General features: G+C 35.3%; 1 protein-coding gene across 1 annotated transcript in view; it reads right to left on the bottom strand.

Moving 5' to 3' along the window:
- Positions 1-687: 687 nt before the first annotated feature.
- Exoc5 (exocyst complex component 5) overlaps positions 688-26,729 on the bottom strand; it is a 49,837-nt gene continuing 23,795 nt past the window's right edge. Inside the window, exons 8-18 of the mRNA XM_052191641.1 lie at positions 26,500-26,544; positions 26,255-26,395; positions 25,721-25,803; positions 24,748-24,957; positions 23,132-23,279; positions 11,672-11,780; positions 7,963-8,083; positions 5,887-5,973; positions 4,584-4,692; positions 3,767-3,982; positions 688-2,894 (exon numbers count right to left, since the gene is read on the bottom strand). Of these exons, the coding sequence (XP_052047601.1) occupies positions 2,706-2,894; positions 3,767-3,982; positions 4,584-4,692; positions 5,887-5,973; positions 7,963-8,083; positions 11,672-11,780; positions 23,132-23,279; positions 24,748-24,957; positions 25,721-25,803; positions 26,255-26,395; positions 26,500-26,544 (1,458 nt within the window). The 3' untranslated portion in view covers positions 688-2,705. The remainder of the gene's footprint in view (positions 2,895-3,766; positions 3,983-4,583; positions 4,693-5,886; positions 5,974-7,962; positions 8,084-11,671; positions 11,781-23,131; positions 23,280-24,747; positions 24,958-25,720; positions 25,804-26,254; positions 26,396-26,499; positions 26,545-26,729) is intronic.

Below are 26,729 nucleotides of genomic sequence, written 5' to 3'. Positions count from 1 at the left end.
TTCTTGATAAGGGTTCATTATATACGTTTTTCTTCAGTAATGGAGGGGCCAGTCTTTCTTCTTAGCCTATGGATAAAGACACGGAATGTGCTCTCATCACTTTAACTAACGTAAAGGCTGATCTTCCTTATGAGTCTATGTTCATTCAGCAGTCACATTAAGACACTCAAGTTTAGATAAACAATTTTCAGTGTTTTGGAGCACTTTTTACACTAAATATTGATATCTGAATGTTACACGTAGTTTACAAAGAACTGTGGAACATTGCAAAGGTTCTTATTTAAGTTTTGGTAGAAGTTATTAGGCTCCATTATGTCCGTTATGTCTAACTGAAAATTCTCATGTACATATAAAAAGCATTTTATCTCCTGACAACCTTTTTTGAGTTATGTATTTTGAACTAAATTTTATGATATCTTTATATGTAAATATTTAAAAAGTAAAATGCAAAGAATGAATACTGGTTTATACAATGCAACATTTTTATTTCTTTAAAGAAATACCTCATCTATTCTAGCTAGATTTCTAAATCTTGATTACACAGTCATGTTCTTTTCTACTAAAAAAGGAGGAGACCTAAGTTGTGAAAAATAAGGAATATTTTAAAGTAAAAATCATTTGTAGAATTCATTATAGATGTCCTTAAAATGTAAAAATAGGGTGAAATAAAAAAATTAAAAAAAAAAACAACTGCAGGAAATTTGTTTATTGAGCATGAAAGTTAACACATCTAAATAAGGTATTTACTTTGAATTTTCTTTGTCCTGTCAGTGGACATAATGGAAAATATTGCACAGAACTCAAGCATGAAAATAATAATTAACAAAATATCTAAGCAACAAGTAAATGCTTTACATTTTAGAAATTAATCCAAACAAAATAATTTGAAGTGCTTCTCTGATTTGGAAGTCTCAAAATGTTATCTCATGTTTTATTTGGTATTTTTCTTTTTCTTTTTTTCTTTCTTTCATTTTTTTTTTTTTTTTTTTACAAATTGACACTGTAGAAAGAGTTCAAATGGCCAGTAAAACTACTGCCTTAAACTGTTGGCTTTAAGTAAAAGAGGTATACTTTGAGTTTACACCAGTACTTTCTACGTGGCAACAGTACAAGCAGAGAACTTTGAGCATCGAGAGCCTGCTCTGGCTCTCTCTGTTCTGAGGACAGCTATCTGGAAAGCCTCTAAAACTGCCACTATGTCCTGTAAAAGTGACAAAGACAAAGTTGGCATGCTCACTGCCCCTGCTTACCATCATAACACTGGGCTAAACAGAAAGTGAAATTCAGTCAACAGCAAGCTGTAGAGTGGCTAGCTCTGGACCTAGGCAGTTTGATAATGGTGATAACTATTCAGTCAGGTTCTCAGAAAACAGTTCCTCCAAAATAGACCAAAATCCTACACTGAAAGAAAGACAAAATGCTATGAATGAGCTGAAGATTACAGTTTACCTGGTTCCTGGAAGGCTATGAACTACACATAACTTAGAATAATGGATGACATATAACCTGGTTTGTATTTTCAGAGTAAGTTGACAGGTTTATGAGCAACGGCCTTTCTAAAGTTTTATTTGATATTTAAAATTTTGTGAGTGACTTATTATGTTGCCATATTAAGCCCATTCAATTACTAATCTTCAAGGAGCACTGACTTCAGAAATGCCTGGAGACTGGAGAGTGAGCATGGAGAACGACAGACTCTACGGGTCTGAAGAGCGGGCTTTGCTGCAAGCTTGCCTCCAAACCTGGAATCTAACCTATTCATTATCTAAAATTCTCAATTCCTCTTAAAATAGAAGATTCCTGCATATTTAGCCATCCCATCTCACTCAAGGTTAGTCTTAAGGGACTGACTGCACTGTTGCTAAACATGGTGCTATTTTTCATAAACACTGTTTACACTATATATCAATTTTTTTTTACTCCCTTAAGAGTATTAAAATAATAAACATGGTCCTTTAAAGTCTTCCACCTTAAGTTAAATATAAAATAAGGTAGTTTCATTAATTTCTTGCTAATTAATTGACTTAAAATCTATTTATCAAATAAAAAATAGTAAACTTTAAGTTTTATCCAGAAAGCAGATACATCCTGATCTGTTCCTAGTGTCTACTTAAAATGGTTCATCAAGTTCAGCTCATGGGATTTTCCTTAGACCAGCACTGTTGCTGCACCTCAGGAAAAGCACATCACCACCTACACAAGTGATGCTCAACTGTGATCCTCTTGAGATGTAAGAAGTTCTTTAGGAAAACCTAAGAGCTTGATTAATAATCACTAGTGCTAAAAACTTCACTGAAAAACTGATAAGTAAGAAATATAGTTTTACTGCACTTTGCCTATTTTTAATGCAAAACAGGAAGGTAACATTTCCAAATAGAATGTTAAAAACCAAGAACCAGAACACTGGTGAATTTCATTCATTTTCTGACACCAACATTTTTCAGGATTATAACAGTCATGTAAGTTTATAGAATTTGAAATTTATAAATTAAAGTGTAGAATTCAAAGTAACAGGGAAAAGATAAAAAGCAAAACACAGCTAGAGGTGCCCAAATTTCAAATAAAATTCCTGGGTAAGTATGGCTGCTGTTTTCTTCCAATCATTTTTTCCCCATCAATTATTGGCGGTGTCATAAGGAATCTCCTGTGCTTCCCATTACCCGAGGCCTTCTGAAAACACAATCCATTTCCTTTGTAAATTCAACTCAGCTGAAGTGCCGAGCTAGGCGGGCAGATCTATAGTCAGCACGAAGTTGTACGAAGGAGTGGAGTATGTTCTTGTCCAGATTGGCAAGCTGTTCTCCTGAGCAGACTTGTTTTAAATTATCTGGAGCAACGACCAGGAGATTGCAAAGTGCATGCAGAGTATCAAAAAGATGTAATACCATTGGAATCTAAATTGAGAGAGGAGAAAAGAAAGCATTGAACCAAAGCAGTTTATTTTTTCTATCGTTTTGCAAAAGTCTTCTCACAGCTTGCTAATTAGAACTTAATAATACAGGGAAAGTTCCATATGTTAGAATTTCTTAAAGCTTCTAAAGAGCTAAAACTTCAGTTTCCATAGTTAAAAGATTTAATCATTAAAAAGATTCATATTACACAATTTTCTCAATAGTTTGTAACTTGGTACACTAGAACTAATTATCAGTAGTGTAACACCTTTAAAAATAATTTAAACAGCTGGGCGGTGGTGGCACACGCCTGCAATCCCAGCACTTGGGAGGCAGAGGCAGGCGGATTTCTGAGTTCGAGGCCAGCCTGGTCTTCAGAGTGAGTTCCAGGACAGCCAGGGCTATACAGAGAAACCCTGTCTCGGAAAAAAACCAAATCCAAAAAACCCAAACCCCCCCCCCCCCAAAAAAAAAAAAAAAAACAACCCAAAAAGTTACCCAACGACTTTAATAATAATAATAATAATAATAATAATAATAATAATTTAAACATTAGGAAAAACTGATTTCAGATAAACATACATGAAAAAGAAATATTATTTTCCTAATGTGTGACATAAACATCTTTCATCATGGATGTTAAAAGGACCATCTGGTCGGAATGTGCTGAAATATGACCTCATCTAAAAAAAAGCCCAAGGGGAAAAATGTTCATACTGAAATGTGACTGGAATGACACGCCTTTAGGTAGACTATCTCAGAGCTTTCTCTTAATGATGCCAGTGAAATCACACATTTGCAGCATAGGCTTTTAATGGTACGGCTTCTGTTTCTGATCTTACTTGCAAGCTTAATTAATATTTGTTTATATGTACCTTGAAGTCTTTGGCACATTTTCTATATTCAGCAACGTCGCAGATTGCAAGCATGCCACCCATACAACTATAGGAATATTGCTGAAGATGTTCATAAATAAGCCGATGAAAGCGTACGCCAAGTTCCATCAGAACTGTATCCACATTCTTCCCATCCATGGAATTTTTAATCTTCTCGACTTGTTTTCTTACATAAACACAAACTTTTACACATGCCTGCAAAAGTTTTTCTACAGTTATTATACAGATATGCATATCATCTTAGGAAAGAAAAATACAGTTTTTCAATTTCTAAGTATTTGAGAAAAACCTCAAAGCACAATTATGTTACAGAATATTTGATCACACTGTGAACCTTAAGACTGAACTGGAGAAATCTGTTTTATATTGTGGTGTGTCTCAGCCCTAGCACACACCTTTAACCCAGGAGCTTTCTGTTTACTATAAACAAGTTGCTGTAGTATAGCTCAGTCCCAGCAATCACCTTTAATCGAAGAATTTTTTGTAAACAAGAGCTAAATAAATAAAGTCAACAACAGGTCAAAAGGCAGAACACACCACCAGCTGGTAGGGAGTGAGCTAAGGAAGTAGCCGCCACGAGGACTGGAGTGAGCGGATTTAAGAAGTGGACAAGGAGAAGGAGCTCTTTTGGCTGAGGAGGAAGGTCAGCTGGGTGCCTTCTGTGCCTCTCTGAGCTAGCAGGGTCTTCATTTGGTAAAACTGAACATTAGGTATTTTGTTTTAAAAATAACACAACCAGGTACACTAATGAGTGCACAAGAATTAAGAAAGAAGACAATATATTAGTTCTACTTACATTAGTATACTGAATCAAAACATTGTTTTCATCTTCTGGCTTAAAATCTGTTTTCTTTTGTTCTGCAGCCAAGACATGCTTCATCTGTCCAATCATACAATTCAATGTCCTAAAGATTGAGAGCACAATATATATAACTTGTTCAACTCACTCAATTTTACCAACTTATTACATTGAATTAAGTTAAATTATTTAATTGCCTATCATCACAAAACCACTATGGAATTGACAAAGTAGATTTTGGGGGGAAAAAGTCATTCTGTGACTTGATATCAACTTGATTTTCTGGCTTTATCATCTTTCTCCTTTGAAAAGATCTTATAACCCAGCACTAACCATTTACTTCACAACTAAGGATCTTCTGAGGCAAAGCTGTACATAGAGAAGACGACTGAGGAAGGTGGAAGGATAAACAGCTGGAGAAGCACAGCTGTGGCAGCTGACACACTGTCAACGGGCCATCAGGAAGACAGTACTGAGAGTCCAGCTGACCATGAAGGCACTAGTTATATGGCATCAATGATATCTAACCTATGTAATTCCTCAATAGTGAGCAATCACTCATCTTATGCAAATAAAAAGACTACACTAACTTAAGAGTTAAGAGGCTGCAAGACAGAGTGGTCAAAAGATAAGTTCCATGTTAAATTAAAGAGACGGACCACATAATTAAGCACAACAATAATGAGGTCAAGTTACAAAATGATTGTAGGCTGACATAAGATGGTGAGATGTGGCGAGTCCTTGACAACTGGGAGTTCTACTCATTTTCAATCAGTATAAGAACACCATATTCTCAACAGAAAACTGGAAAGTTTTATCTTCAGTAAAAGTTTTAAAATTCATTTAACAGAAGTTACATTTACAAAACCAGTATAATTATTATAATACTTCATAGATGAGGTTGCAGTCACTAAGTGGAAATATAACCCTAAACACTGCAAACAAACCTGTGCATTTCAGCAGCACTGAAGAGTGAGCACAGGGCTCCCATAGGCTAACAACACTCTACCCTGGACTATCCCCAGTTTGGCATCTCAGTTTTTGAAGGACTTTGTAGCTTGTACATGCATGTTGCAGATGAGTGGGGCTGAAACTCTGAATTTGATTTGAAATATATCTAAACATACTGATTTCCAGGAGAAAATTTTCTCTTAGAGAAGAGAACAGTATGTTAAAGTATCAACTTTACAGCAAGAGAATAAAAATAGCAAACTTTCTTTTCTAAAAACTGTTTATGCTGCTATATAAATGTGATTCTACAATTTTTAAAAAAGCGGGAGATAAAAGACAGTTAACTTGCCTATCAATGCCAGTATCCAACTTCATTTCCATCTGCTCAATTATCTCCTTTTTCTTCTGGAGGCATTCAGATAACTTAGGAGAAGAGCTATTGTTTATTACAAAGAGGGGGAAAAAAAAACAAACCCTTCCATTAGTAGCCTATTTGACAAGTTTCTAATTTGTATATTGTGTATTCATGTTTGTAAATAATACTAATAATACCTATTATTTTCATTTGCTCATAAATCCAATAATTACAAAACAAATCATTACTTGAAATTATGTACATTAATATATGCAATTTATTCAAACAAGAAAAATTAGCCCATTAAAAGCCAAGAAAAGACAGACTTGTTATTCTGATCTCTAAGGAAATAGCACTTAATATAATCATGAAGCTTTGAATTTGAAACTAGTTTCCTGTGTATCTAAATATCTGATATAATAGTAATAAAAGTCACAGGTATCATCAGACTCTTACAAATATAAGAAATCCAACTAATAAAAATGTGAACAGTAGTAAGTAAATCCACTTACATTTAGCTTTTTTAAATAAAAAGACACAAAACCTAATAGTCATGGTTGCCTTCTGAATATTATTAAAATGTCCAAAGACTCAAAATATTAAAGAATAAACAACACTAAAACTCCTTTGACTCTCTGCTATGGCAAAATAGTTCTTTAAAAAGTAAATTAATAAGAACCCTTTCTAAGCTAGGCTTGGTGGCTCATGTCTGTAATACCCACCTGAGTCACACAGAAAAACACTTCCTTTCGAAGTCTGATTTGGGAATCATAAGTAATCTCTGAACTTTGTTCTGGTCTAGACATGGCATAACACTGTTTATAAAATCTATCAAACTCATTTATCTCAATATTTCCTGCATAGATAACAGTGCTAAGAAGACAACTTGGAGAAATATGTTCATATGTATATAATTCTATTTAATTTTCAAATGCCTTAAAAGTCCATATAAATTGATACGAAGATATGATCTAAATCCTAATGTTTTATCAAAATATGCTCATTCATGTTTCCTGCACATCTTTATAAGTGTATCATATCTATTGGTGTGCATATGCATGCATGTATTATAACATAATCACATTTGTCCATTTCCTTTCTTCCCTGAAAATCCTATAAACCTCTTCTAGCCTCAGTCCTTAAAAGAGAAGGAAGAAAGGAAGGAAGGGATGGGAGGAGGGAAGGAAGGAAGGGAGGAAGGGAAGAAGGGAGGAAGGAAGGGAGGAAGGAAGAAAGAGAAGGGAAGGGAGGAAGGGAGGAAGGGGGAAGGAAGGAAGAAAGGAAGGAAGGAAGAAACTAACTACAGATTGTCTCAGACTTGGCAGCTCCTGAAATAATGACATACTTATTATTTATTAAAGCTTAGGCTTTAGCCGACTACCTCCTGATTAGCTTGCAGAACTTAATTAATTAACCATTTATTCTAGGACACGTGTGCAATGTGGCCCATTACCTTTCACTTAGTTACAGTACATCTGATTTTGTCTGTGTCTGACTGGCCAATCTCTTGCCTCTCAATTTTTCCCCAGAGTTCCTGCCTCTGCCAGAAACCCCACCTTTTCTCTCCTGCCTCAGCTATAGGTCATCAGTTCTTCATTAAACAAATCACAAGAATGCCTTAAGCAAGTGTGCAAGGACAGAGACAAACAAGCAAACATAAAACTACCCTGTGAGATTGGGTCTTAAGTTTCCCAAGCTGACTTTGAAATCATTATGTTGACTAGATTGCCTAAAACTTGAGATCCTCCTGCCTCAGCCTCTTGCGTAGATAAGATTACATATACCACCATGCCTGGTATCTGCTCTGTCTTCCAAAGGATGCAAACAGCTGAGCTGCTGTAAGCTTTTTACATCAGAGTTCAGATTTTGGTTCATGATAGTTAAAACTTTTCAAATATATTAAAATTAACAGCACAGTGAGAAAAACCAAGATTCAAGGAAGAAAGAAAATACTTTTTATTTTAAACCTCCTGTCCTATTTGATGCTTACATGAAGATGTATTATTTAAAAATAATAATAAAAATATAGTAGTCATTGAATACCGATGAGAGTATGACAATGCAACTAACCTTATTAGTGGCATTAGGTGATCATTAAACTGTTTGTCAAAAAGATGAAAAATAGTATTGGCCTGTTGTACAACATCCAAAAAATAGAGATTTGCATTCCTAGAATCTGATGATGGGATTCCTAAAATTGAAAGGCATGGGTAAGTGAGAACAACCTTTAAAAAAACTGAGCAAAAGAAAAAAAACAGATTTATATATACCACATGAATAAAAGCAACTGTCACGTAATAAATCAACAACTCTATAAACAGCTCAAATTCATCCAAAGATATTTTTATACCCCAAAGTTAATCATCTTCATGATTTGTTTAGATAAAGTGAAAAATAAGTTAATTAACAAAGTGCCTGGGCTCTACCTTCTCCTTCTGTCCCGAAACCTCCTACCACACCCACACACTGTGCTTGCTCATCGTGGTCTCCACTCTTTCCTCAAACTACTCAGAACCTCATGGCCCCAGACGTTTTCTCAGTATCTCCTAATACTCTGTGTTTATCAACCACATTCTGACACCAAAAGATAGAGCTGAAACCCTCTCTACATCTGCTTCCTCCTTTCATAAAAACACATAGACTCAAGGATCCTTTCTCTTTTTATCTCTAGATGCCAGTGTCTATTAAGAGAAGACTAAGAAAACCACCCACAGCTAATAATAATACATAATCTTACTGCCTAGAGTTCTTACTACCTAGAGTAGCTTTCAAATGGAAAACAAAGATGATTTGTACAAAAGACATAATTGTTGGTAGGAAAATTAAAGGTGCCAACACAAACATACAATAAAAAAACTGAAGCACATGTAGAAAATATTAATCACCATAAAACATGAAAATTAAGACAGTATTAGTGGATATATTTAACTAATAATATGTAAAAATATTGGAAACTATCTACTAACATACATAAAAACCTGTATATACATACAGGCTAGAAGCAATCTAAATTGTATGGAATAAGCTCCTTAGGAAAAAGGTACATTAATGAAAATTATTTTAAAATTTATATGTATAGTGTGCTTTGACTTGAGACTTTACCTAAAGACAATAATTCCAGTAAAGTGAAAGCTCTACAATGCCACTCCAGTATGTCTTATTACCTGGCAGAATTTTATGTGGTTGTAGCAACAATGACCACAAATACTAACTGCACTGAACATGCTCATGAATATGAGAAATATTCCCAGTCCAAATAAAAGTATCCTAAACATTTCAAATTCTGAATACTGATAATGAAATCAATAGGAAAGTTTCCATTCTAAATGAACAATAAATTCTTCATACCTTACTCCTTGTTATCTTGTTGTAGCTAATGAATAAATTAATTTCATTTGTGTATATGTGTTAATCAGAGGACAACATTCAGGAATCAGTTATCTCCTTCCAGCATGGGATCTGGGTCCTGAACTCAGGTGGTCAGGCTTCGCAGCAGGTGCCTTTACTGCTGAACCATTTTACTAGCCCTTATTTTTATTATCTCATCCTGTAATCACATTTCAAAATATTTAAATTATTCCAATACAAATAACTACACTAAGTGATTTTCTACCAGCACAGTTTAAATACTTGATGTCAATAGTCTACTCTAAGTTAAAATTCACTAATAGACACTGTTGCTTATGAAGGTAATAGAGTCAGTGATGGATCTATAGCTAAATCTGGCTCATTCTTAAAGGTTTCCAGGCTAGTGTTTAACACAGCCAAAGAGACTTCCTGAACTGTATATGCTTCTACATGCTATAGTATACTGCTGGAGAGTAGGAGGGGTAAACAACTGAGATTCCTATCCTTAAGGACTTACATGCTGTTGTCTCTACTTAGATTATTCTTACTCCAAATATTCATTTTACTCACCACTTTATTGAGTTCTCTGGTTCATGTGTCTTCTCAGAGGCCTTCTCTGACTACCCTTTCATAAAAAGCTTTTGGGGGGCTGGTGAGATGGCTCAGTGGGTAAAGGTACCTGCTGCCAAGCCTGACCACCTGAGTTCGATTCCTGGAACAAACATGGTGGAAAAAGAGAACCAACTCCTGCGAGTTGTCCTCTGACCTCTACATGTGTGAACATACACAAATGATAAAGAAAAAGAAAAAAATTCTGCCTATAAAGCCTTTACTCTGCCTCCCGTTAGTATTCTTTATCCTTTATCTAGGTTTATTTTCCTCTACTATACTTCCTAATCATTTGTCTATCATTTTTACAAGAACATGAACCCCATAATTAGGCATGTAACAAGTATATGCTAAATGAGTAAGTACTGAGAAGACAGACGTTAATAAATCAGATTCAACTCTGGGACAATGGAGAACTGTGTCACAACAGAAGCACTACTGCATCTAAGATGATCACTACAGTGTCTCTGAGAAGGGGACATCTTAGTTGAGGTCAGGTTGAAAAGACAAATGTAACAAGCTGAAGGGAGTTTTATGCAATGGACAAATGCCAAGTGGCCAGGGTGACTGGGACAATGCAGGAACCACACATGGTGAGAAGCCTGTGGAGTTGCGCTATGGGTCACAGTGTTTAAGCAGTTTGTTTCCATTCCCTCCAAGAGTAATAATCACTACAGAGTCTTTAATAAGAAAATAACAATTAGGGCTGGAGAGATGGCTCAGGCTGCTCTTCCAGAGGTCCTGAGTTCAATTCCCAGCAACCACATGGTGGCTCACAACCACCTGTAATAGTATCTGATGCCCTCTTCTGGTGTGTCTGCTGAAGACAGCTATAGTGTACTCATATGCATAAAATAAATAAATCTTTAAAAAAAAAAAAGGAAAAGAACAATTAAGCTGGCTAATGCATAGAAACTTGGGAAGGCAAGAAAGAACACAGAAACCAGTTAGAAGATGACAATGTTCAAAGTGGGACTGTATCCGTAGAGATAAAACAAAGTAGATAAACTATATTTGGATGTATACCTACAGTGTTTGCTAATGAACTGGCTATTAGTAATGAAAACAGGAAGGTTAAAGCAGTTTCTGGGATCGGTAACTAACAACCTCCTTAAAAACCTAAGAGAACATCACTGTTGGAGGAAGATAGTTTCTTTGTTTTATTATTTTAGGTTACTCAAAAATCACTATATAGTCTAGGCTGGCCTCAAACTCATAGTGAACCCTGCCTGGGTATCCTGCATGCTGGGATTACAGGCGTGAACCACCATGCCTGGCTAAAGAATTTCATTTTTAAAATGTTAAATCTGAGATCCCCACTTAACAGGTTACAAGGTCAAGTTATCAACTAGGTTAAGAAGACTGGAAGTCGGGAAACATGTTGTTATTATACCATAGATACAAAGTAGTAAACCTAAAAGAACGAAGCTGAAAACTTTAATATAAAAGTATTCCTTTCCAGATTTAACTTTGAATATTTTTCTCTCCAAGCTTCATTACTCAATTCCTAAGCAGAATTATTCTTACCTCTATTTATGCTCCTTGACATTTTATAGCATAGACCATTGTTATAAATTCTGCCAATATATTGTGCTGAGTTACAAAATCTATGGCCTTTCTTTATTGGATGTAAACAATATGTAAAAATTATGTCTGTTTAATTTCTAGCAGCCTGCATACCCTATTATTAGAGAAGCTGAAAATACATTATGTTAAACTGAATTCATCACATAGAAGTCACAGATAATACAGCATTATGAATATTGTTCAACCAAGCAGAACTAAAAGAGTTTAACAAAAAGTGTAATAGAAGTATACTTACCAGCAAGGCCCGTTTCTAAAGCATAATCAATATGCTCAATACATAAAAATTCCACAAGAATGGTAAAAATTCTAAAGGCATTCCTTGGTAAATCAGAAGGATCAGAAAGCTTTAAAAATAAGCAAAAACAGAATTACTCTTCAAGTCTATATTTTTAAAAACTCTACTTTTAATAAGGCTATCTTTTTGTATAGAACACTATTTCGGCTGGGCAGTGGTGGCACATGCCTTTAATCCCAGCACTTGGGAGGCAGAGGCAGGTGGATTTCTGAGTTTGAGGCCAGCCTGGTCTACAGAGTTCCAGGACAGCCAGGGCTACACACACACACACACACACACACACACACACTCACACACACACAAAAAAAAAAAAAAAAAAAAAAAAAAAGAACACTATTTCAGGTAACAAAATGTCACTGTTCCTATTTCACTGTCCATACAATTATAATCAATCCTCTAGATTGTTTGTAACTCTCCTGACCTAGAGCAGTGTTTTTTTTTTCAAATCTAGATTGCAATCTTCAAGTAAAACCCAATTATACTTTCAAGAAACACACACATGCATATATGTACACTCTGATAACAAAGTGGGACGCATTTTTGAATTGCCAGGATCTCAGTCAAAGACCCTCTAACTTAGAGGGCTGTTCTAGTAAAACTCCAAACAAACAACAACAAAAAAGATACTTGTGGAATTAGGCTATGAAATCAATTGATATACATAGTAATAAAAATAAACAAGATCAAATTTAACTCATCATGTCCTGGCATAGTAAGTCTTTAGAATGTTACTAAATTTTACCAAGTCATAATAATATCGTCATATAAAATGATCTGACATTACTGGCATTTCTTCTTAGTCTTAAGGCTGGAATACAATAGGAGATTGCACACTTAATTTACACTGAGCTCACACTTTTTACTTTGTTGTTGCTACTACTAGATTATTTAAAGAAATGTTAGCAGTTATGCTGAGAAAAATGAATTCTTAAGAAGTCCATGATTCTCAACTTCGATCAACTGCTTTCTATATAACTTATGAACTGCTTTCTGCCTCTGCCAAAACTACTTACAATATTACCCTAACTTTCAGACTAATACTGCTGGACTTCTCGGATTTTGAAATATTTACAAATATATAATGAGGTCAATTTAATAATAAAATTTATTTATGTTTAACAAAATAGCATAAGGACAACTTAATACAGTATTTTTTTTTTTAACCAGACTTTAAGGTCATGAGTAGAACTTTCCAATGTGCCACCATATTAGTGGTCAGGAATTTTTTATTTTGGAACATGAAGATTCTGAAATTTCAAGTTAAGGACACTTAATCTTAATTTAACCATAAGCCTGATGTTTAAACTAAGTTTGTAAAGAATTCCATCTACCATTTTAAAAGCCCAGTGACTACACAACCCCACTTGTAAGGACTGCTTAATCACTACTCCAACCTTTAACTCTTACCAATCTCTCTATTCCTTTTTTGTTTCTGATGTTCAACAGGTACTGTTACCTTCATCACAAATCATAAAAGGCAAGCCCAGGTTTTCACCTTTCTCCTGCTTATAGCCCCAAATCCATGCATAATATATAGAAGAGATAAACAGAAAACTGATAAAAAAAAAAAAAGACACCAAAGAATAAGATCTGACATTTACAGAATAGTTCAGCCAGCAATGTGAATATACACATTCTCTCATGTATTCAGAAAACCTTAATCAGGCTGTATCTTGTAATATAAATCATCTCAATAAATTCAAAAGGGATTGGCATTATGATGCAAAATTTTCCACTGACTACAATGGAATAAAATCCAAAATCATTAACAGAAAGGCATCTAGTATGTCTCTAAATGTTTGGCAACCAAATAACACAATTTTTTTTATCATATTAGGGCCAGAAAAAAAATCAAAGAGAAATTAAACAGTATTTTTAAATGAATTAAAACATACTAAAAAACTCAGTTTTCAACTCACACAGTACTTAAGAAAGAATTGTAGTTGCACACTGGAAAAGATCAACATACTCAGCTTTTACCTAAAAACCAAACCAAGACAAAAACAACCAGGAAAAGGGCAAATAACACCTAAGCAAGTTGAAGGCAGGGAACAATAAAGAACAAACTCAGAGACACCCAAGGGGTGGGGGACTAATGAAACAAAAAAGTGGTTCTTGGGGAAAATCGGAAAAACCAATACACCTTAGGAACTGGAGAGATGGCTCAGAGATTAAGAATACTGACTGCTCTTCTAGAGGTCCTGATTTCAATTCCCAGCAATTGCATGACGGCTCACAACCATCTGTAACGGGGTCCAAGGCTCTGTTCTTGTGTGTCTGTAGATAGTGACAGTGTACTCACATATAATAAGTGTACACATATATAAAATAAATCTTTTTAAACAATCAGTATATTTTTATCAAGATTTCAGAAAAACATCTGTGAAACAAATTACTGATATTTTGAATAAAATAGCTAATTATTACTATAGCTTCCACAAAAACTGCTAAGACAGCAAGAAAGTATCATAACTTTATTCCAATAAATACAACTTTTATAAAATATAAATGTCTTGAAAAGATGTAAACTAGGTGGTCAGAGTGGTGTACACCTTTAATACCAGCACTTAGGAGACAGAGGGAGGCAGATACATCTCTGGAAGTTGAGGTCGGCCTGGTCTACATAGTGAGATCCTGTCTGAAAAGCAGACAAATGAAGAAACAAACTGCCAAAGCTCACTTACAATTAGATTGCCTGAACATTTCCGTATATAATAAATAAGCTGAATTTTTAGTTTAAAATCCTTACAAAGAAAAGCACAGGCTCAAATAACTTCCCTGCCTGGTGAGTTACAGCAGACATTTAAGACAGAAGGGCCATCATCTACACTCACCAACAACTGAAAGGGGAAACACAAGTATTCTGCTTATCATCCTATGGTTATAGAATTATCTTCATTATTAAAATATGACAAAGACATCAAAGAAGAACAGCCTTCATTAACACTTGCAAAATCTTGTAACAAACTTCAGCATACTTGGGCCAGCGAGACTGCTCAGAGCTCAACAAGCTTGCTGCCAAGCCTGATAAAGGAATTCAGCTCCTGCTTTGAAGATAGAGAGAACCAACTTCCTTACGTTTTCTATGACCTCCAAAATGTATGCCCATTAAGTATAAAAAATTGCAGTTTTAAAAAAGTTTTGTTTTGTTTTTTAAATTTAGCAACCCTAACATCAGAAATATCAGTTAACATGATTTTCCCAAAAGAAAGCATATAACAAATTCTAACACCAAATCCTTTTTTTTATTTTGTTGCTTATTCTATGATATCCTATGCCCAAGACTGGCTTTAATCAAACTTTGTATCATGTGTAAGAGTTATACTCAAGATCTCCCATTCACTTCCCAAGTACTAGAATCAAATAATATCTAAACTTAATACTACACTTTAATAAGCTAGTATAAAAGACTTGCTCAAACTAAAAGACATTATTTTTTTTAAAAAACCTATAGTCAGCATCATACTTAGTAACCAAGGACCACATGCTGTGCCCTGAAGGACGGTGCACTGCCACGTGTTTGCTCTCTGTGCTTCTACTTCACACTGGACGGGAAGCCTAGCCAGACCAATAGGACACAAGAACGAAATAAAAGTCGGCTTTTACTTTATAATAAAAAATATCTATCAGTTCTTCCTAAATAGAATTATAGATTCACTACCATTCCAACCAAATCCAGACTTTTTCTCCTAGAAACCAATAAGCTGTTAGACTTGCATGACATACAAAATGAGAGCCGTGGCATCAGAGGGAGCCCACTCATCACACTATTAAGGATATCCTGCTATACCTGCAGACAGGAGTCTAGCATCAATGTCAGCAGAGGGGCTTCAACCAGCAACTGATAGAAATTAATGCAGAGGCAGTGTATATTCTTTGAAAATTTCTACTAATATTTATATTAACTGGCCTGCAAAATACATACATAATATATGCATATAAATAAAATACTATATTTTCTTCAGCTTATGGAGGAATTAAATACTTGATTCCAGCATGTAAGAGCTCTGACACTCCACCGTAAAACTGTAAGAATCATCACTAGGTCTTTATAATGACTAAATGAGTTAATATATAGCATTTCAAGTGGTTAGATTAGTTAGCAAAACATGCTATAAAATACAGTACCAAGCAAAGTCTAACTGCTACTGCCCAAAGCCAGTAACTATAGATGGAGCCTCTGGTCTGACTAAGCAGAAACCTGCAACAAGACAGATTTCAGCTCAAGCCCACACCACTGTCAACCGCAGCTTGGTCCTTGAATAAACTTCGAAGACAATGAATATCAGTCCTTCAGCCACAAGTCTCAGGTACAGGTCAGCTTAGGATCAGTAATGGCAACCAAGAGTTTTTATCATGCTACTACAGATCTGAAGAACACAATGTGTACAAAGATTTTATCTGCTAAAAGAAGGTCAGGAAACTAAGCATACAAGTTTTCCTTGGAACTGAATGTCAGGCCTAACATGGTAAAAGTTAATACGAGACAATAGGCCATCTCTTGAGCCCAGTGCCCACAGCCTTTATACCTGTGTGTACAAGGTGGAAATGACAGTCTGAGTGGGCCAGACAGATATATGCACCTCCAGAGCTTCAGAGGTCAGTGGCTACAAACAGCACCGGGAAGACCACAACAGTGTAAGCCTTTGTCTTATCCTGGTGCTATACTCATTTTGATAGACTATGAACTCTGAGTAAGTCCAAGGATCATGATTTCTGTGACAGCAAAGACAGATAACCTCATTTGGAGAAAGAAGAAAGTGATGAATGCAAGTTATTACTTTGGAGGTATGGACCAGGCCTCCCAGAGCAAGACTGTGGAGTGCTAGGAAAGAACCTTGCAATGCTGAACACAGACCAATAACTGTAGAAACAGAGTTTGGATCAGTAATGGCCCACTCTGGCTCAGAGGAAAGATGGAACAACAGCATCATCTACCCTTCTAAGGAGCTCCTAATGTCTAGGTCTTTCCTGCTACCCTGACAATGTCAGCTTTAAAGGATGATTTGTAACAGACGTGGGCTTTGAGGCACTCTCAACTGTTAAAATGACAGCTAGGGAACAGAGTGGGTCAAAACCTCTATTTAGGGTGCCATCTAGTGCTAAAACAGGGATAGTGATGACAGTCAACAGATTATTCTGTAAGGATGAATATACATATATACAAGGGCAAATTACTATGATGGTAATAAACACCTAACCTTTCAACATGTAGACACTGTTGTAGGTCAACAAGCATCCAGAGTTTTCAGGGATCCCACAATGAACAAAAGTACGGCACCAGAACCACCCAAAGTATGTGATCTTTCATGACAGAAAGCTCCAAGTAGATATTTTAAAGAAATCCTAGAAACCTCAAGACAGTATATACATGTAATTTTGCAATTTGCAAAAGAAAATTGCAATAATTTAAAAAAACCAAAAATCCCAAAGTTAAAAGAATAATAAGTAGAATGAAAAAGTAACTGAAATATAAATAGCAGAAAGAAGCTGAATAAGCCACCCTTCCCCCAAAAAAACAGATAGATGGAGAAAAGAAAAAGGAGTCAGAATATCTAAAGCATACAGAACTATAGGAAAGCATTAAAAGAGCTAATATTTGGGCTACGGGGATTCAAGGATAGGAAAGTTAGAAGAGTAGAGATTTTATAAAACAAAAAGTCATAACCAAATTTCAAAGGTTAAAGAAAAGATTCTAAAAGGGGGGGGGGACAAATAGCAGGTAACAAGATTGAGAGTATGCATCTGTCTTTAGAAGCAAAATGTGGCTTTTTCTGTTCCCTTCCAGTCGTATATATCTGAGTCTTTTATTTTGAAAACTATATTCAGTTATTCAATTGCAGAGTGGCAGAAACTTGAAAGCCACACATTAAAGGGAAAAACAAAAGCAACCCAACAACCAAAACCCCACCAACTAGGAATACTGTACTCAGCAAAACTAGCTTTTAGAAATGGAGAGGTAAGACATTTTCAGACAAACACTGAGAATATTTATCACTACCACACTTCTCTTACAAACAAAACAAAAACAACCCCAAAACAGATATTTAAAGGGAGTTCTCCAAACTAGAACAATGAGATGTTAACAAGATGAAAACATCTAAAAGTACTAAACTCCCTGAGAAGAGTTGACACTATAAATAAATTCCAGAAAGCTTTAATACTATAAACATAGTACATAAAAAATGTGTAACACTTTTATAAAATCTAAAATATAAGTAATAACTATACTAAAAGTGAAGTGGGACATTAAAAAATTGAAAATGTATAGAGAAATGGAATGGAGTAGAAAGGTTTTTAATCTCTCTCTCTCTCTCTTGCTCCTTTTTAAAATCAATAGTTAAATTGCTATTGGTTTAAAATGGCTTGTTATAATTGAAAAATGTTTAAGTAACATCATAACTATAAATCGACCTATTAATAGACATTATCAAAAAAAGCATCAATATATAATAGTAGATAAAAATCACTTAATTACAAAGAAAAACTGTAAAAGGGACAAAGAAACTATAAAAAAGCAAGCAAGACAAAGACAACAAATAAATAAAATGGCAGTAGTAAAATCTTACCAATCAATTATTATACTAAATGTAAATGAACTAAATTCTCTGAGGCTGAGTGGATTCTAAAAAGGACTCAACTATTTACTATTTATATAAACAAAAAACCCATTTCATCTCTAAAGACAATCATATATTGTAGAAAGAAAAGGAAAGGATATTACAGAGATGATATCCAAATGAAAAGAAGAATCATTTAAATCAAATAAAAGCTAAAAAGTGACAAGGATAAGTCATTATATAATGCTAGAACTAATTCAACAAAAGGAACAACTGAAATTACCCAATATTAGATCAAATATGCAAATATTAACAAGCTTAAAGATAAAGATATGTTCCAATACAATAAATTCCCTTGGGGGGGCTTTAATATTTCACTTTCAAGAATAGATAGTTAACCACCAAAAGACAGATTAACCAATAAAGACTTATAATCAAACTGTACCCTAGATCAAATTTACTTAACCAGTCAGTTACTAACCATGCCAATCAAAAGCTATTGCATATATGTCCTCAATAGCACATGGAACATTTTTCATTATAGATGATAGAAGACATAAAACAAATGTGAATAAATTCTTAAAAGTTGAGTATTTTCCTAAATAAAATAAAATAACAAAAAAACTTTGGAAATTATACAAATATATGGAAATTAAACAACTAAATCAGCAATAAATCAATAAAGAAGGAACTTTTTCTTGATATACATGATAATGGAAATAACTAGTATCTTGTGGATGAAACAGTATTTGTTAATATAACAGCTAAATTATTGTTTATTCCTCAGACTTCTGACTATACTGATAGCTAGACATAGATAGACATAGATAAATAGATAGGAGATAGATATCTCCTTACCTAAACTGTTTCCATTAAATGCTTCATATTTCCTCTTCTTGCTCTGTCACTATCCTAACATGTGTGTTCCTATAGATTTGCCTAACTCTAATAATAAATATTCCACTATACGATCCAACTTTCAATCTTGTTCCTTCTGCTCCACAAAAGGCTCATCTTAAAGACTGTTCATGTAGTTAACTCATGTTGTTATCTCTTTAATAAACTTGTTAGCTGCAGGAAACCTACCAGATCTACTGTTCATGGACCAAATAGGCTCCATCCAGATAAGTACATCTGCCCACGTTCTCACTTACTACCTATTCCGAAGGGTGGGATTCCTCTGGGTTTCAGTTGTACATCTTAAAAAAAATTTCCTTTGTCCCAAATATACTTCATCTTATTCCCTACCTATACTAATGTGTTTCAACATCTTGTCAAGTCCAGGCCCTTGCCACATTCAGGACAGCTCCAGAGAAGCAACCTTCAGATGCTCCAATCTCCTCTCAGCTTCTCTAGACACAGACAGCTTTTACTGGACCTGTTCTCTTGACCTATCCTCAGATGGCTCCACAGACCCTGGACAGCAAGGAAGCAGCCAGTTCTCCTGAGACTGGACAAACACTCCCCATACCCCTTTTTCTAGGTTCCCTAGAGAGACGTCACCCCCAATGTCAGCATGAAGCAGCCAGATATCACAAGGACGACCCTATTCCTGCTTCGCGGTCACCTCTTTTTAATTTTTTTCTTTTTTTAATTAAACAAATACTGGAGTATGTTAGTATTCTGTCTAAGCTCCACCCCACACTTACCTGGCAACAGCTAGGTATGCCCCATCCCATAGACCTGGCCCACTATAAAAGGGGCTACTTGCCCCTCCTCCCTCCTTCCCTCCCTCTCTCTCTCTCTCTCTCTCTCTCTCTTTCTCTGTCCCCCCCCCCCCATCAATCTTACCTCTTGGCACTCTCCCCTCTCTGCTCCTCTTGGGCTCTCCTCCCCTCTCCCCTCTCTCCACATGGTCATGGCTGGCCTCCACTTCTCTACTCTCTCTCTCTCTCTGCCTCTCTAACTCCCATCCCCTGCCCTGAATAAACCGTAGTCTATACCATGTCTTCTATTCTATACCATGTCTGTGTGCGTGTGGTTCCTCAGGGGAAAGAGGTGCCTGGGCATGGGCCTGCCTAGGCATCCCCTTCCCCCACACCGCCGTGCCACACTCCCTAAACCCCTCTCTCTCTTTTTATGCCCCCTTCAGTACTGGCAAGAAGTTTACAGTGCTAAATAACTATGTTTTAAAAAACAGACTAAGTCTCAGCAAATACAACTACAACATAATTACTGCACCTTAGGTTCGGGTACAGTTATGATAGAGGGGAAAATGATTATAAGAGCCAGAGGAATATGGACTTTTAAAAATGCACCATTTCACATTTAGTTATTACTACTTTTGATTTTTAGATTTCAAGTTTGCTATGTGAGTATGTCTCCTAGAAATGTCAGAAGCTACATTCATAAAGTCCATCAACAACACATGAGCTGAACAAGAATAACAACAGATATGCTAACCTGGGTTTGGGGCAGAACTGGAGGCTTCAGCCCTACACAAAGGACTACAGGCAACTAAAGAATACTGAGGACAGGAGAAACAGCTTTCCCCAGGAAATGGCATGCCCATTTGGTTATGAAAACATACATACAAGTAACATTATACAGACTGAGAAGGCTATATTCATGAATTTAAGACTATAACAATAATAAAAAATGAGGCTATAAACTTAAAAGAGTAAAGAAGGGTGAGGAAAGGGGATGGAGAATAATGAAATTACACTATTATCTCAAAATAAATAGAACAATTAAAACAAATAGACTAAGAGCTAGGTACGGTCATGAATAGTGTTAATCCCAACACTCTAAAAGCAGTGGGTCTTTGTGAATTCCGGGCCAGCTTGGTCAACATAGTGGCATAGTGAATTCCAAGCCAACCAGGGCTACAGAGTAAGACCCTTTTCGAAAAAGGAAAAACAAAAATTCCTACATAAGTAAATCAAAGGTGAAAAAGTATGCATTATAATGGAAACTATAAAAATAAAAAGGATTACTGGTTATCATGAATAAAGGTATGTCAACGACTTTGATAGTCTACAAGAAATGGGTAAATTCCAGGACACATACCTTATCATAAAGGAACAGAAAACAGATCAGGAATGAGTCACAAACTGGTAGAACAAATGGTATCACTGTTATAGAAGCAACCAACTAGGTTTTAATGGGTTCTGAAGCTTGTTCCACATGAGTGAGTTCAGGCCTGGTACTGTGAACTTGGTCAAAGGCCCATGGCCAAGGTAACAGACCCTAGTGGTAAACCTATTACTTCTATGTGGCTAAATGGACACATTAGTAAACTACCCCCTAAACAGTTACATTATATACATAGATTAGTGTTGCCCCAGGTTTGGCTGCAGGAAATTTCCTTTTGATCTGACAAAAACATTAAGACAAATTAGAGAAAGACTGTGTTCAGTTGGTATGGGATAGTATGCAGGCATCTACTATCTCTAACCATAGACACAAATTAAATTAGATTAAAGCTTAAATGTAACCACTAAAATTATGAAAATACAAAAAGATAGTGAAAATACTTCCTAACACTGGAATGGAAAAAAAAACTTCTTGAATGAGACCCCCCAAAGCAAAGGAAACAAAAGTAAAAAGACAAGATTACATACAACTATAAAGCTTCTACACAGTACAGGAAACAGCAAAGAATGAAAGAAAACTTACAGTATAAGGAGAACATATGTGCAGTTATACAATCTAATAATCATAGGTTCATATGGAGAAGATATAAAGCACTAACACATTGAAAACATGATCTTTTTATTTCAGTTAGGAAGGCAAAAAGACAAAAGGTAACATGCTGGTGAGGATATGGAAAAAAAGAGAACATTTCTACTCTGCTAGTGGGAATGTAAACAGCTGTTATGAAAAATGGTATAGAGGCTCCTCAAAAAGTTACAAAGGGGGAATAGCAAGATGGCTCAGTGGTTAAGAGCACTGACTGCTCTTCCAGACATCTTGAGTTCAAGTCCCAGCAACCACATGGGGGCTCACAGCCATCTGTAATGGGATCCGATGCCCTTTACTGGTGTGTCTGAAGACAGACAGCTACAATGTACTCTTATACATAACATAAATAAATAAATCTTTTAAAAAGTAAGTTTAAAAGGGAGACCCAATAGTCCCGCTACTTGGTATACAGAAAAGGAAAAGAAATCTACTTGTTTAAAGAGGGCTCTGCATTCCAATTTTATTGCAACAATATTCACAACACCCAAATGATAGAATCAATTTACGTATCCATTAAATAGTGGATAAAGAAAATACGATATACCCACACAAAGGGACAGTTTTCAGCCATGAAGAGCCATTAAAATCCTGTTGTTTGCACGATAGGGAAAGAACTAGAAGGTAAGTTAAGTGAGATAAGCCAGTCTCAGAACAACAAATACTGCATGATCTTGCTCATATGCCGAATCTAAAGAAGGGACTTTCATGGTCAGTAGAATATGGTCAGTAGGGGCTGAGGAGGGAGTGGAAAGAGGTCAAGAGAATGAGGAAAGGCTGCTGAAAATACTGTTAATTAGGGAAGGAATGACTTTGGTGTTTTGCTGTGCCAGTAGGATGACAAGAGATTAACAATGTTCTATATACTTTTAAATACTGTAAGTCCTTTTAAATGTTAGAATAGATTTTAAATGTTTCTACCACAAAGAAGCGATGAATGTTTGAGAATACATATGCTCATCCTGATTAGAATATTACTCAATATATAATTTTATCAAAACTTCATATGGTACCTATAAATATATTCAATTTGTATAAATCACATTAATGAAAAATTAATATTAAAAATTAGTTGGTCTTAATCAGAAAGTACATTTTTTCCATAAATGAGGTAAAACTTGAATTATACAACTATATCTTAAAAATTAATTATTCTTACCCTATGACATCTTTCAAAGGCTTGTTTGGTTTCTTGTAAAAGATTAACTACCACTTCTTGAGATAGGAAAGTTTCCCCATGTGTATCAATACTTGGCCCCAGTGGTAAGTTGGTACGTTGTCTAATCCTTTCTTTCAAATCTTGAATCCTAGTACACCATAAAAACAAATGGAAAAAAAAAGGAGGTTACTATATTTAGATTTTAACTGCAAATATTCTCAACCTTAGCACATTCAACAGAAAAGAAAAAAACAAAACCCAAAATGAATCAATAACCAAGAGACTGAATTTCTAATTACAAGTATTAGCTTTTAAATGACTTTCATCAACAAGGGTAAATTTGGAGTTCTCATTTTTGGTGAGTATGTGCACAAGTGTGTCTGGGTGCCCGCGCCTGTTTGCTCTCAAAAAGCCAGAGGATGTCAGGATCTTGCCTGGTCATTCTTCACCATGGTCCCCTAAGTCAGGGTCTCTCATTGCATCTGGAGCAAGGCTGGCAATCAGTAAACCCTGCAGATCCTTCTTCCTACGCCCTCCTCCCTGTGTTCACTTTACAGCCATGTAGAGAGCCACACCTAGCTTTTTATACAGGTGCTAAGGATTTGAACTCAGGTTCTTATGACTGAATAGTACTCTTACTGACTGAACTAGGTCTCCAGCCTCAAAAGTTATGGTCTTTAAAGTCATTTTGCAGCTTCAGAATTTCAGCTCAAGAAACTATTCTACATCACAAATAACTACAAGACTACTAAAAGTAGTCTTGCATAAAAACTTAAAAATTTTAGTGCTTTTTAAAACAAAGCCATTTAAATACATTGCTCATGCCTTCACTGTATTAAACTAGATTTATTAAGTATACCTGAGCTTTTCTTAGTGACTAACATTTATTACGTAGATATCTAGTAGCAAAAATAGTTTAACCAAGAGATATCTTGGAAACTGGATTATCAAGCCTCACACAGGAAGCAGTTTTACCAGCAGAGCCACATCAGCAGCTTAAGATTTTTCAAAGCCATTAAGATCCTACCTTTATTTATTATTCTACCCTCTAATCATAACAAGAAAGGCCTGGATGTGCAAGTGTGGATTCTGTCTGCAAGGCACTATAGGGGCCAGTCCTCCTCCTAGGATTTATTGGGTCCCAATCGGGAGACAATCTAGACAACTAAATGTCACCAACTTTACAGCAAACTCTTTTCTTCTCATAAGAAAATTATCTGAGACTTTAAAGCATATATTTAATAATTTTGTGTATAAGTGACAAAAAAAGCTGCCTAAATTGTAAACTAGGTGCTCTTTTTTTTTCAATTTCAATACAAATAATGTAAATCTTAGTTAATAACTCAGAATAATTTACTCTGTGAAGAAACTGAAACTACAGAATTCTTTATATTACAAATATTTTTATAGTATTTTGATTGAGAAGTATTTGATTTACATTTTAATCATGTTTTTTAGGTCATTTCAGCATGTGATCTGAAAGAGGGTTTGGTCAATAGCACATATACTATGAAGAGCTATTCACCGGAAATCTTAATGACAACTAATATGTACTAAGTTTTCCCAGACTGAATGTGGTTAACATTTTCAACTGTATTTAATTTTTAGAAACCTACCCTCCTGTGCCAATAGATCTCTTCTGGTGGTTTTTTGAATCATAATAGCGCTGTAGGATCATAGCACTTCTGCTTTTCAAATATCCAATCTCCACTTCAATATAGTTCTCCAAATAGGAAATGAAAATGGATTTGATAAGCTTAGACAAGAAAGTCTGTTTATCAGTACCTAAGTTAAATTCCATCAATTTGCTGGAAAGACCGGTGGTTCTTTTCATGGAAAAGAGAGAAAAAGATGAATATATATTTTAGATACAACAATAATGTTAAAGATCGTATATATTTATAAAGAGACTTTAATGGTTTATATCAAACTATCATTTCTTAAATATTGGGAGACTACTTAGGATATAGAGAACAGTTTACAAAGTTATATATAAAACAGAATAGAAAATTACAAATAGCAAGATCAGTTCTACTGTCTGTTCATCACTTTTGTCTTTGTCAGTGTGGATGAACCTCTAAGCTTTTACTTCACACTGTTGAAGACACTGTTGAAGTATTGATGCTGTTATTAAGATGAACTTTCTCCCAAAACAAAGTGGCTGCAGATAAATGTAACTGTCCTAATTCTTAAAGTAAACATCACCACCCTTACAAAAACTAGCTCACAAATTAGAAACAAAATTCTTAAGTCAGTTTAAGCAAGGTCTTTTTGTCAGTTCAATAAGAACTCTGCTTGAGTGTAACTCCAGTCTATTCAAGGAAGCATTTAATACTAAAAGGGATACTGCTATCTGACAAAGAACTTAAATACATCCCATTTTCTATTTTAATTTAAAAAACAAAAAAAGAGAGAGAAAGATCTGAAATGTGCTTAAGAAAGCATGGTCATCCATGTGGTGCGAGCCCAGCAATCGTGAAGATGAGGCAGGTGAACCTCAGGGAGTCAGCCTGATCTACACAGTGTGTTTTAGGCTAGCTAGGTACAGTGAGATTCTGTCTCCAAAAAAGTAATAAGATAACAATATACCTTGTATACAGATCATAGAGACTTTTAAGATACTGCTCAGCATCCGATTTCCTACATTCTTCTAACTGATCCTTCACAAAACTCTAAAAGAGAAAACATTTGGTTAAGCAAGTATTAAATTGTATAATTTCTCAAGATCATTATGTTAAATGAATAAACCAAATGCCAGAGCACAAACAGCACAATCTCTCCTGTCTGTAAAGCCCAGAGTTAAGATTACATGAGTACGCTGTGGGTAAGTCATAACATTAGCAACAAGACAGAGGGGGAAAAGACCTTAGGGGAGGGGGGGAAGGAGAAATTGAGAAGGTGATAAGAATACATGTGGCGCGAAGTTGCCATTATGCAACCTGTTTCTTGATATGCTAACTTAAAAAATTAATTAAAAAAAAAATCCTGTAGAGGGGCTGCAGAGCCAGTTCAGTGGTAGGTCCCAAGGTCAGTTCCCGGCACCACACACACACACACACACACACACACACACACACACACATGCAGCCCTAAAACTACTAATTCATGAGTGTTTAAAGTTACCTGTAGTTTGATTTCAAACACGTTCTGAATAAGCTTAGCCAGTACTGCTTCTGGATTACTAAAGATATCTCCAACTTGCTTGTTCACTCGCTGACAGAGTATTGCTGCATCTTCAAATATGTCACTTCTCAAGTAAGCACCCTAAACACCAGAGTTATTTTACATTGTTAATGTGTTATTTTTAAGTGGCTTCAAAATACAAATTAGTATAAAATAAAATGTAATAAAGTAGATTGTAAAATTACCTCCTGGCACTGCTTTATATAAACATCTATACAATGGGAATAACCCTATAAAGAAGAAAGAATGTTATCATTGTCTGTTTTTACTATAATAATCTCAACAAAAGTGCTATATGTAATTAAACTATGCCTGTATCCCAGTGAATGATCAATAATCATCAGCTATCAATAAAATTAATGCTAAAAAACAATAGATATCTTGTCCTATTTTTCATGATTAAATTAATAGAGAT

This window comes from Apodemus sylvaticus, chromosome 8, assembly GCF_947179515.1.
Source record: "Apodemus sylvaticus chromosome 8, mApoSyl1.1, whole genome shotgun sequence".
In the NCBI taxonomy this organism is placed as follows: domain Eukaryota; kingdom Metazoa; phylum Chordata; class Mammalia; order Rodentia; family Muridae; genus Apodemus; species Apodemus sylvaticus.
The sequence above is the reverse complement of the archived record's forward strand: the minus strand, read 5'-3'. Positions and strand labels throughout refer to the sequence as shown.